Here is a 12,043-nt window from a genome sequence, read left to right as displayed (position 1 = left end):
TCTGTGGCTGGACTCAAATCCAAGACATTCCACTTGCATAGTGAGCGTCTTAAAACCCTAATCCGCTGGGACAAGAACTCCCAACACTTCTATATATATATATATATATGCAGTTATTATCATTGTTTTCAGTCCCTGCTTTATGTTGTCTTTGCTGGTAACAGAGGCAAGGGAAATAATCATCACGGGAGGAGATTTTAATATGGTTATGAATGCAAAAGATACACAGTCAAATTTTAAATGCATACGTGCATATGAAAAAATAAATCTTAACAAAACCGCAGCACTGTTAAGGAAGGCAGAGATAGAAACGGGGCTAGTAGACCTATGAATCCACAAGAAAAATGATGAGGCGCACAAAACACCGACGACTAGATTATGTTTTAATTTTTGACGTTATGGAGATTAAAACTTTTCCATAACTCACGTAGAAATGGCCAAAAATAGAAATTGAAATGCTCCACATCAAGATGACAGAGATGTTATTTTTAATGTATTGCAACTGTAATTTGTAAATCAGACAAAAATGGGAGAGAATCTCTGTCCTGATGTGATAATATAACAATGGAAATGACTACAATGAAGGCTGAACAGTTAAACAAAATATTGTTGTAAAATAGCCAAGGGCAATATCCAAATTGCAAGAGATGCAGTTTTGCTGATGAGAATAACATGTTTCACAACTTACCATTAGAAATGAAGCATTGTGGTGCTCATTATTATAATCTCATTATTATCATTTATGTTTTTTTCTTTCAGTGAAAGTCAAATGCAAAAACTACCATTCCCTCTTAGATGACTCACTGAAATCACAATATCTGTCAAAGATAATCGCAATCTGATTATTTTGTGAATCGTTCAGCCGTAACTCCAACGCCAAAGGCTGGATGGATGAGAAAGCTGACCCTCCTTCTTTCTGTGACAACCTCCCAATAAAGTGAACAGACCAGCATGTTTTTTCCCTCTAATGTTGGATAAATATGCCTGTGAGGCTGCAGCCAGGATCAGGGTAGATGGGGGTGTTTCTGTTGGTCCCTCCACTGAAACTAGAAATAGCGAAACCATAGAATTAGACAACATATCAAGAGCTGCTGTGTGAGAAACATGACACATTGCTCCCAGGCTGTTCATGGTGTCGAAGCTCCTGTTTTGTCTCTTATGTTGAAAGTCTTGGTTTTATCGGTTAATGTGAAACGTCTTTTTCAGACGCTTTCTCTCTCATTCTCTCACACATATTTCTGCGATGTCACACACAGCCATAAACGCACATTCTTGGCCTGAGAGAAGGAAGCAATTCATGTCGCCTCTGAAAGATCTTTTTATTCATGTATATTTCATATACAGTTCCTCTTGCGCCCCGGCAGCACTGCTGCTAAATGTAAACACAGCTGGCTATTTATAGAAAATAAGCCTCAGTATCCTGCAGAAACCCCCCGCTTTTTGACAAAATGTCAGCCTTCAAGGAATACGGGAAATACTGACTTGATTTCCTGTTGAAGTCTGTGCATTCCTCTGTCAACCCGCCTTATCCGAGTTTGTGTCTTAAAGGACTTATGAATGAATTCTGGTATTTTGAAATTGCAAATGTGGCTGCAAACAACATACTGAGTAATTGGTGTGCTTTCTTTTTGCATTAGGAACATGACTGTGCGAATTTCTGATACATAAAATGTGTTAGTATTAGTTGCACCTTTCTCATCATACCTGCACATCATATCTCCATCGTAGTTGCGTGACCTTTACCACAACGGGCTACATCCATGGAGATGTTGCTTCAGGTATATGATCAAGGAAGAAAAGTTAGAGTAATAGATCCATGACTTTGAAGGCTTATCCAAAGTCCAAATACAAGGTTCTACTACTAGTTCAAACTAGTTTATAATACAGTGAGACAGGATTTTAAAAGCCTGGAGAGTTATCACAGCTGTTGTCATTTCATCCTCCGTTATAGTCGCGCAGTTAAATGGTAATCGAACGGGAATATGTGCTTGCACGCGTGTGATTAATCACCCCAATGCATTATGTCAGGTTCACCTTTTTTCGCCCAGTTTTCCCATTTCAGGAACATGTAAAAGATTCAGATTGGTTTCTGGGTGGACGTTTAGGGGAACCAGGCTAGATATGTCTTGAAAAATGCAGTTTTCTTTGTCATGTGTACGCGTAATGGATTTTCTAATTGTCTCTCACACTACAACACATACTCTACATTTTATTTTCTTTGTACCGTCTCCCAGTTGAGTCAACTGCACCTCAAATCAACCTTAAAGTTGCATGGACAGCAATGCTAAATCTTCACTGCGTCTTTCAGAGCCTCCAATTACTCACTTCTCTCTCCTTTTCCTCCGTTTAGGCTCGTAATGTAAACACAGGAGAGCTGGCTGCTATCAAAGTCATCAAACTGGAACCGGGTGAGTTATCTCATCTTTCTTTTTGTTCCTTTATCTCCCTTTTTGCTGCCATATCTTCGCCTCTATCCCTTTATCAACATTTCTCTAAATCGATCTGTCATCCATTCTTCTGTGTTTGTCCTCGCAGTCCTCCCACCATCATTTTTCACAAACCTTGTTTCCACAATCTCAGCTGTTCTCTCCCCTTCTCACCCTATACTCTCCGATTCTTTCCCCTTATCACTGTCCTTTAACCCCGTCTCTCTCCTCCATGTATTATTTCCCCCGTTTTCTTGCCTTATTCTGGTTTCCATCCTCCTCTCCTCCACTAAACAAAGGAATTCATAAAGAAACATCTTCAGAAGTTACAGGAAGTGTGGAAGTGTGTCATCATATTGTTGCTAAACAATTGGATGTGGAATGTAAAATATGAAAATATGTTGAAACCTGCTCTGCTGCTTTGTACTGGCTTCTATGAGTCACAAACACACTGACACAAACACAAATCCTTGAACAAACTCACTTCCCCCATCTTCTGTTGCTTTGTAAATAATAGCCACGTCAAGAATTAAAACGAGCATTATTGTGTGCGCATATGTGTTCCCTCCAGGTGAAGACTTTGCTGTCGTCCAGCAGGAGATTATAATGATGAAGGACTGTAAACACTCCAATATCGTAGCCTATTTTGGCAGTTATCTCCGGTAAGTGTTTGTGTATGTCAGTGCAATGAATTAGTTATGATTGCTATCAAAGTGCTTGACTTTCATGCATTTTACCAGAGAGAGACAAAAGAGCGGTGAGCCGGTGTATGTATGTAAGGACAGAAGAAGTGTGTGAGAGGAAATTGGATTTTGTATGAAGCTGTAGTGACACAGTGTTCTTTGTGCAGGAGAGATAAGTTATGGATCAGTATGGAGTACTGTGGAGGAGGTTCTCTGCAGGATATCTATCACGGTAGGAACAGCATGCACCCAAAAACACACACACACACACATTTTAATCTTAACCCTGCTGTTTTTTGTTTGCACCTTTCCCTCATTCCCCGCTGTCCATCCATCTCTCTGATTTTTCTCTTTCTTTCTTGTTTCACTCCTCCAGTAACCGGGCCTTTGTCAGAGTCACAGATAGCCTACATGTCACGGGAGACCCTGCAGGTACCGTATGCACTGTATATAATGTCGGTGTAGTTTTGACTATGAGAGTAAACAAATAGGCATAATTTGGGAGATTATTCCTCTGCTTAACTACGTCAGTCAACACTTTAGCGTCGATTGGGAAGTACTACTGCATATGTGAAAAAGTAGTTCAAAGCTCCAGAGGAAACTGCCTCTAATGATGTCACTCCTGGCTTTGCATTTTGGGAAACGTAGGTACCAGATTCTGAAAAGCACTCCACAGGTCTAGCATTGTACCCCTGTAACACTGTCGGAGTAATTATGGACAGTTTAAAAACAAATGATTAAAATCGATACAGCAGAACCAGCGATATCACCTTTTTATCCCACACATTCTTCTTCCTTTTCAAAACTTGGCACCTACATTACCCACAATGCAACTTAACTACCGAGTGACATCACTGGAGGCAGTTAGTTACACTTCAATGTCAAAATTGCTGGAGTTACCCTTTAAGAAACTTGATGTTAATGTTTTATGTTCCTAAGATCAACTTGTGCTCTGCATATTAATTGTAAAATAAAACTGTTATCCCATCAAAGTGAAACTTAAATTAGAAATAAACATCTATCAAGGCAAAACTGGAATTGTAACCGGAACGGAGGAAGTGTCAGAGTCTTACATTTGAGCCAGACATCCAGCAGAGGCACAGATTATGTGTCTGTGCTGCCAACTGTAAATTGAGCCCAATCTCCCAAATATTTTGATTTTGATTTAACGAAAAAAATATCTATTCTCCAATCTGTTTTTCAGTGCCCAGCTGTAACTTTGTAACTGTCTCATTATCATTCTGCATGTGCCAATAACACCAGCTGCTGTGTGGTTCTGTTTACAGGGTTTATACTACCTACACAATAAAGGCAAAATGCACAGAGACATCAAGGTGAGTTTGGAGAAAACTGTATGACATGTTTTCGTTAGCAAAACCTTCAAATCTTTAGGCCTCCAAGTGACAATTTGACTCCCTGTTTGGAAAAAATATTGTTTTTCAGGAGACTACAGCCTCACAAACCACCACATGTGTTTAAGTGTTAATAATAGTGTTGATAAATTCATGAGAAGTCATCAAAGTGTACGAGCACATGCATTTAGTGATGTTGAAAGTGAAAATTGATCCCCACATTATTGGTGCTGATGGTGTTTGTAATGTGGGAAATGATGATTGATTAATAGCCGCAGGCTGCGTTAATCAATGACAAACCACTTTGCAACAAACCTGTGCTGCTGAACCTGTTCTCAAGTTCATTTAAATTGAGCTGAAATGTGATTTCCGTGCGTTGGGTGCTGATACATGGCGTGTTTGTCTCTGACAGGGTGCCAACATCCTCCTGACAGACAACGGCTACGTTAAACTAGGTGAGAGGAACACGCAAGGCTTCTGTGATTACATTCTGCTTCAAAAGACTGACTCTGAACAGCCTTGTTTACTGAATTTCTCACTTTCCCTCTGCTTATAATCATTTCTGTTCTGACACTCACTTATTTATTTATCCTCTGCCTCCCTTCATTCTTTCTCACTTCTTAAATCTGTCTTTTTCACCCCGTAGCTGACTTTGGAGTATCGGCCCAGATCACAGCAACTCTAGCCAAGAGGAAGTCGTTCATTGGAACTCCGTACTGGTTAGTTTGTGGTTGTTTACTACCATCTGTTCCCTTTGTACTGCATATGGATTTGTATGCAGGTAGAGCAAATGTATATAAACTTCCTACTTCATGCAAGAGACGATCGACAAGTTGGAGAAAGTTTGGGAATTTGGTAAATTCTCTGATGTCAGGCAGTGTGAAGTTTATTCCAGTTTCGTTTATTTGAGAAGGGACAGAAGCAGCCAAAACGCTATTCGTCATTAGTAGTCCCTTGGCTAAGGTGCTAAGAAGACTTCCTGAATACATCAAAGAAAAAGCAAAGCAGGGCATGGAGTTTCAGGATTGGGAAAAAGAGACACAGTTGTTCTGTTTATACATACAGAGTGACATTGCGTGAAGGGATTTGTCTAATGGGTCATGCTACAGGAACATACCAGAATGTGACTCAATAATGGATCCGCAATGAAACAAACCAGCAATGAAGAGTATTTTAGGATCCTTCAAGGGCTCCAACAGAAACAGAATCATGGAGAAGACATAGTGTTAAACATGCTGAGGCTGATGTTGTGAGGTTGCTGCAGCCAGACAGAAATACTGAAGGAAATTCAAAATCTGTTCTTGTGCTAGCTGTTTAATTGACCTGATTCAGTTTACTTGGTTAAAATGAGCACACATTTTACTCCCCCACCTTCTCTCTTCACCCTTTGTCGCTCTCTCTCTCCATAGGATGGCTCCTGAGGTAGCAGCAGTGGAGCGGAAAGGAGGTTACAACCAGCTGTGTGATATCTGGGCTGTGGGCATTACTGCAATAGAGCTGGCAGAACTGCAGCCTCCCATGTTTGACCTGCACCCCATGAGGTAAAGGAGTGTGTGCATGTGTGTGATGATGGCATAGACCTGCCCTGGATGTGAAACAATGTTAGAATTAAATTCTTATAGTGATTGAAGGAGCCTCATTCCATCAGTGTTTATGCTTAACTTCTCAAAAAGTATCAGTTCACTTTGATTACATTTATAATTTACCAAATACAGAAACATAAAATCCGTCATAGTTATTTATACCACTTGTGCTTTTCCTGCTGTCTGATGTGAGAAAGGCAGCTATACCTGATATACTCTGATATGAAGTCTTGACTTTCAGTCTCTGTCTGTTTTTCCACAGGGCTCTCTTCTTAATGACCAAGAGTAATTTCCAGCCTCCCAAGTTGAAAGATAAACTCAAGTGGTAAGAAACAACCCTGTCTACGATGCCTCTGTTTTCTTCACTTGTATTTATTTAGTATTTTTAGCCACTGAGATGCAACACTGTACATGAAATCACCAATTTGTATCAAATGTGTCCCTTGCTTTCAACGTCTTTCTCTCTCTGCCGGACTGCAGGACAAACAACTTCCACCATTTTGTCAAACTTGCTCTGACCAAGAACCCAAAGAAGAGGCCAACAGCTGAGAAACTGCTGCAGGTAAAGCAACAAAACAACATATTTACAATTCTTTAAAAGAAGCTCGATGGTTAGGGTTACACATCCCAGCTATATATAGATAGACACTGCAGAGTGGACCATTTCCTCATTAAAGGTTATTATGCTAGTGGTTTATTGTATAATGTGTATTATTATGTATGTAAACAAAAGCATTAATTGCTGGCCCATTATATATGAAAGATAAAAAAATGTCACAGTGTATAATATAAACTGGACTAACACTGCTGCAAAATGTAAATGACAGAAGCCAGGCATACAGTCCAAACCTAATCACATGGTGTCGGCTGTCATCCAGGAAAAAAAGCAATTTTAACTTATCTTTCTAACTGGTTCCCTCTCTTGGTTTGTTTTCCAGCACCCGTTCGTGTCGCAGCCTCTCAGCAGGACGCTGGCGATCGAGCTGCTGGACAAAGCCAACAACCCTGACCACAGCACCTACAATGACTTTGACGATGACGACCCTGAGCCAGAGGTAACCTTTGACCCTCTCAGGTTTTAGCTTTCAAAACATCATCAAACTTGCAGATAGGTCAACAGAGTGGTGATCATGTTTTTGCCGGATCTCGCTTCCTTCCCTTCACATCGTGCCCTTCTCTCTCCTCATTTGCTCATTGAATCCCTTCTTCGTCAACCACTGTTCACCCTCCTCAACCTCAGTCCCTCTTTTCCCGGCACATGTGACTCATCTTTCTGCTCTTTGTCCTTCCCCTTCTCCCTCTTTTCTTTTCTTGCCTTCTCGTTGCTTATCCTCTTTGCCCTCTTCCCATTTCACTCTTCTCTTCTCATTTCTTCTCTTTCCTTCTGCCCATCTTCTTCCTCTTTCCTCTTCTCTTCCCCCTTGTAGCACTTCTCCTTTCTCTCTTCCTTTCTATTCTCATTCTTCCTCCCTTCCCTTTTTTCTCCTGTCTTCTTGTCTCCATCCCCCATCTTCTACCTCCTCCTCAGTTTAAGTACAGGGGTCATTTCCTACCCGTAAGCCCTGGTGCTCGACGTGCACCCCGCTTTGCGGCCCGTAGAAAGGTACCGATGTGGGCTGCGGTGTCTGCAGTGATGTCATTCTAACACAAACGATACTGTCAGTTGTTTCTTGACTTGGGGGAGGACCACAGAACTGAATGAATAGAAACTGGATTCAATTCAGTGTCTACTGGTGCTGTCATGGAAACTGGCATTGGCATGTGACTTCCAGACAGTTGATGGATTACCATGGCAGCTGCATAAATAGTTTAACATGCCAGTGAGTGATTGTACTTAACTTTCATGCTCATCTGTTGACATGCACGTCAGCTGGTCGGATTATTTTTATGTAAACGTAAAGGAATTTAGTTGATTTTTGCACATTACATACATTTTTGGCCTGATGAAGAACACATTGCCTTGTTTTAAGTATGGCTATTGTAGTGTTTTCTGTTTTTACTAGTATAAAATCAAATATGTCGAATTATTCCTTTAAATTCTACGTAGCTGTCACAAATATCACAACTTAGGATCGGCTCTATTCATTCTAGTTCTGTGGCAGCGGCTGACCCATAAAGAAATGTGTCAATTCATGAAGATGGCTACCAAACTGTTACATCATCACGCTCCCTAGAGTAATGCATCTGAACCACGTCCAGGTCAACTTGGGTCGGCTTTGTGGTTTGTTATTTTGTCCAATTTAGTGGGACAGCAGTTGAGTTTCACATTTTCTATAATAACCTGACTTAATGTTAAGGAACATTTAGGTTATGAAAAATATGTGAACATCAGTGGCACGGTAAAGGCTCTGATTAAAAGATCAAACTCCTGTCTCATCATTTGATGGTTTGAAAACACATGATGCATTTTGATAAATATGTCAGTTGTGGAAGCCATCTTCATTTGTCATTGCAGTCATTAACCATGAGTGGTAAGAACATGTGCTTTATTACACCTGTAAGAGGGGGTTTTAAGTTGACAAATCTGAGTGAATCTGTGCAACAAATGTGGCTTTTATTGATGCATTTTGTAAAGTCTTGGTTTGTCTTTTTTTTCAATGCTTTACAAGCATGGTTTGAGGTTGCTGTGTTGTAGTTTCCCTCTGAAGATTAAGTGTCAAAGACATGACTTCAGGTAGAGCTTGCCATCTCGGGAGTTGTTGATTTAATTTGTGAATCACCACCTGAACTTTAAACACAACGCTCCTGTAACGATACCTCTCTTCCCAAGAAAATAAACGAGCATCACACATGCAGTAGTTATTTCATCCTTACAGGGACTCTTGACGACTGTTTGAACACTAAGCAGATATGTTGATACTGTTTCCAGGGAAGGTTTGTCTTTTCCGTCCACTTTGTTGCTATGTTTTGGTTGTCTGGTTGCAGAGTGCGGCTGGCTGTTTTGCTGTGTCATCATACCCCACCAACAGGAAATGGCAGAAGCATTGTGTTTGTTTGTTGTAAAACCTATTGTAACCTCTAAACTGTGCATGTTCTTTGACTGCGTGTGTCTTTTCTTTTTCCTGATAGTCTCCGGTCTCTGTTCCTCATCGTATTCGCTCCACCAGCAGGAGCGCCAGGGAGGGAAAGACGCTGTCAGAGATCAACTGTGAGTTCAAGCACAACATGAAGAAGTGACCAGACCTTAAGAGTCTTTTTAACTCCTGAACTCTTTGTTTGAACTTCTCTGATCTCATGTGGTGCCCCCCCTTCCCCTTCTTTTCACCCGTTTGTCCGTGTCTTACTTTCTCTTCCTCAGTCGGTCAAGTGAAGTTTGATCCTCCGTTGAGAAAGGAGACAGAACCTCATCATGAACCGGTGAGTTATTAGCCGTTCTATATGTTTGTGAGAGTGTGTGAGAGAGGGTACGTTTGTGTGGTTGTCACTTCACGAGCACCAGCATGGCTGATCCTCACCTAAACACAGGAAGCACCCTGACCAATCCTTGTCATCGTCAGTCGTTGTTGACCCAAACAAGAAGCCCATCCACAGTAGGTTTTTTTTGTTTTTTGGTAGTTTTAAAACTGCAGCATTTTACGTAGGGATGTCCCTGACCTATGCCAGCCATAATCCAAAAATGTGATATTGAGATTTTGGATACAGGCAGTTTTCTTTGAGTGTCTCAGCTCTCCTTTAGGCACGGTGAGCAGTTTAGATACCCAGAAGGAGCTTTGTGAGGCTCAGTTTTAGGTGCAACACTGATCCAGATGCCTTCTAAGCACGTCCAAATCAGAGGAGACTTTTGGATAGACTCAGAACATGCTGGAGGGATAATGTGAACCTGACCTAGAATACCTCAGGATCTCTCTGTCAATGCTGGACGACGTGGGTTAGCGACGGGTTAGCCTTCTGTTGCCACCAACACTTAGACCTCGATAAACTTCCTTTGTTCTTTGGCGTTTTGGTGACGCTGACTGACCGCAACCGTCGACATGGCCACAACATGAACTGTGAATAGAGTTATTAGCTTTCTTGCTGCAATGTCTCCTCATTTACAAGCATTGATTGACATACAGTAGGTTCAAAAGGTGAATCTTTGAAAATGGACTGCAAGCTTTGCAAGAATTACTTGAATACCAAAGAAGACCAAAAAGCCCTGGCTGTCACAGACCGTCCTGTACCTGACCTCAAGCCCATTGAACATTTATAGGGCACTTGAAGACTGAGAAAGCCAAGCAATGTGCGACATCACAAGAAGCTTTGAGGGAACTTTTTAGAAACTAAAGCTGATTCTGTTAGTGCCTGTAGCTTTTAGAGCTGCTGAAAGAAGTTTTACTTGTGGACAGATGGGATGGTGCAGGGTTCATGTGCGACCACAGCGTCTTGTTAAAGTCCTCCGCTCCCTCACTCCTTCACTCTCACTTTTTCTGTCATTCCTTTGCACTTGCACTTTTTCCACAAACTCCCTTTTGTATTCCTCCTCCCTTCAAGTCTACTGAGAAAATCCACCCTAAAATGCCTCGTTGTCTCCTCTCTGTCTACACCTATTTATCCATTAATTTATACTGATGTCATGAAACATAGTCACCAGTGTAGGTCTGCAACGTTCATCTACATCCCTTTGTCCTTCAGTTTCTGCCCTCTCCTTGAAAGTAATTCAATAACACCGGGTTGTTTCTGTCTCGCTGACCCAATGTGACTCTGAGGATTATGCTGCCATGTGTAACATTTAAAAACCAGTAAATAACTACCACATTATTATTGTTATATATTATTGAAAACTTTTATACTGTTTCCAAGAGGATTAGCATCAGGATTTTGTGGCATCTACCTCAAAAGAGACTTTGCAGATGTTTTGAGGAGTCAATGTCAGTCTGTTTAATTTCTCGTGTGTAATACTAAACAAAAAACAAACACACCCATAGCGACACTGGAAACTGAATTAAGGTAACGTGGTTTTAATTCTGAAGACATGCAGCCGAGAACACGACTGGAATAAGACTGAGGCTACTAATTGTCTTGTTTGAACACTAAAGAACATCATACAAAGTTATCTCTTGGCTTTAAATAGCACCTATGATTTATTAATGTAATTTATTAATGTCTGTCCTCCTCCGTTCTGCTTTTAAACCCCCACCTCCACCAATTTACTCATCCCTCCCTCCCTCAGTGTCCACGCCCATTCATCCCCTCTTCTCTTCAGATTAATATTCCAGTATCTCCCTCCTCCTCCTTCACGGACTTCAGCGACCATTTTGGCCTTAATCCATTTTTCATCCATCACCCTCTCTTGCATCCTCCCCCGTTCCCTCCATCAGTCCAGGTTAATGTATTAACTGAGGTCTCTCTCGCTCTGTCTTGCTGACCAGTGTGAATCTGAGCCCTATCTGGACTGTGTTGAGGAGCTCTACTATACCGCGAGATCTAATCTGGTAGTACTCTTTCTATCAGTCTCTCTCTCTCTCTCTCCTCTCGGCTTCTCCCTCGGTCAACTACATCCACCTTCTTTCTTTTTCACTTCTATCTTTATCCATTCCTTTATTTATTCATACCTCCGTCTTACTCTGGCCATATTTATCTTTAATTCTTTATCTGTTTCTGAAGGACAGGTCCTGGTCCTTCTTTTGGCTCTCTTGTTTTCTGGGCCTTCGCTGCTGTCTCTCTCCTCATTTTTTTTATTTTCCAGAGTGCTGATTGTTTTGGCTGTTCCATATCCAACATGTACTTCTGTTCATTTTCACAGTTTTTTCCATCTATTTTGGTCTGTCCATCTGTTTCTGTTCATTTTCTTCTTCTTTTTCCAGCTTTGGCTTTCGCCTCACTAACTGGTGTTGTAGTTGTCATGGTGATAAGAGTCCTTCATGTTCTTTGTTGTTGTTTTTGGATATAATACACACATTCACACACACGTCACACATCAGTCAATCAAATCAAGTTATTAATGTAGTTTTATAAATATAGTGTATTTGTGATAAATATGCAGTTGGGAGCTCAGATTCAGTTGCAGAGCTGCACCTCTG

At 41.1% G+C, this 12,043-nt stretch overlaps 1 protein-coding gene across 5 annotated transcripts in view; it reads left to right on the top strand.

Moving 5' to 3' along the window:
• Positions 1–12,043, top strand: part of LOC311270139 (mitogen-activated protein kinase kinase kinase kinase 3-like) — a gene marked incomplete at its 3' end in the record, with an annotated part of 44,358 nt that overhangs the window by 12,635 nt on the left and 19,680 nt on the right. For 4 of the 5 annotated variants that reach the window (XM_084374855.1, XM_084374854.1, XM_084374856.1 and 1 more), the window contains exons 2-15: positions 2,351–2,408; positions 2,998–3,088; positions 3,277–3,341; positions 3,486–3,541; positions 4,396–4,443; positions 4,874–4,916; positions 5,108–5,180; positions 5,871–6,002; positions 6,307–6,369; positions 6,525–6,606; positions 6,983–7,099; positions 9,114–9,192; positions 9,343–9,401; positions 11,393–11,455. In XM_084374855.1, coding sequence (XP_084230981.1) covers positions 2,351–2,408; positions 2,998–3,088; positions 3,277–3,341; positions 3,486–3,541; positions 4,396–4,443; positions 4,874–4,916; positions 5,108–5,180; positions 5,871–6,002; positions 6,307–6,369; positions 6,525–6,606; positions 6,983–7,099; positions 9,114–9,192; positions 9,343–9,401; positions 11,393–11,455 — 1,029 coding nt within the window. The remainder of the gene's footprint in view (positions 1–2,350; positions 2,409–2,997; positions 3,089–3,276; positions 3,342–3,485; positions 3,542–4,395; positions 4,444–4,873; positions 4,917–5,107; positions 5,181–5,870; positions 6,003–6,306; positions 6,370–6,524; positions 6,607–6,982; positions 7,100–9,113; positions 9,193–9,342; positions 9,402–11,392; positions 11,456–12,043) is intronic. The other variant, XM_084374858.1, reaches the window with a different exon arrangement.

Source organism: Pagrus pagrus (genome assembly GCF_965226575.1).
Source record: "Pagrus pagrus genome assembly, chromosome: 15".
NCBI classification, from domain to species: domain Eukaryota; kingdom Metazoa; phylum Chordata; class Actinopteri; order Spariformes; family Sparidae; genus Pagrus; species Pagrus pagrus.
This window is presented reverse-complemented; position numbering and strand designations above follow the sequence as displayed.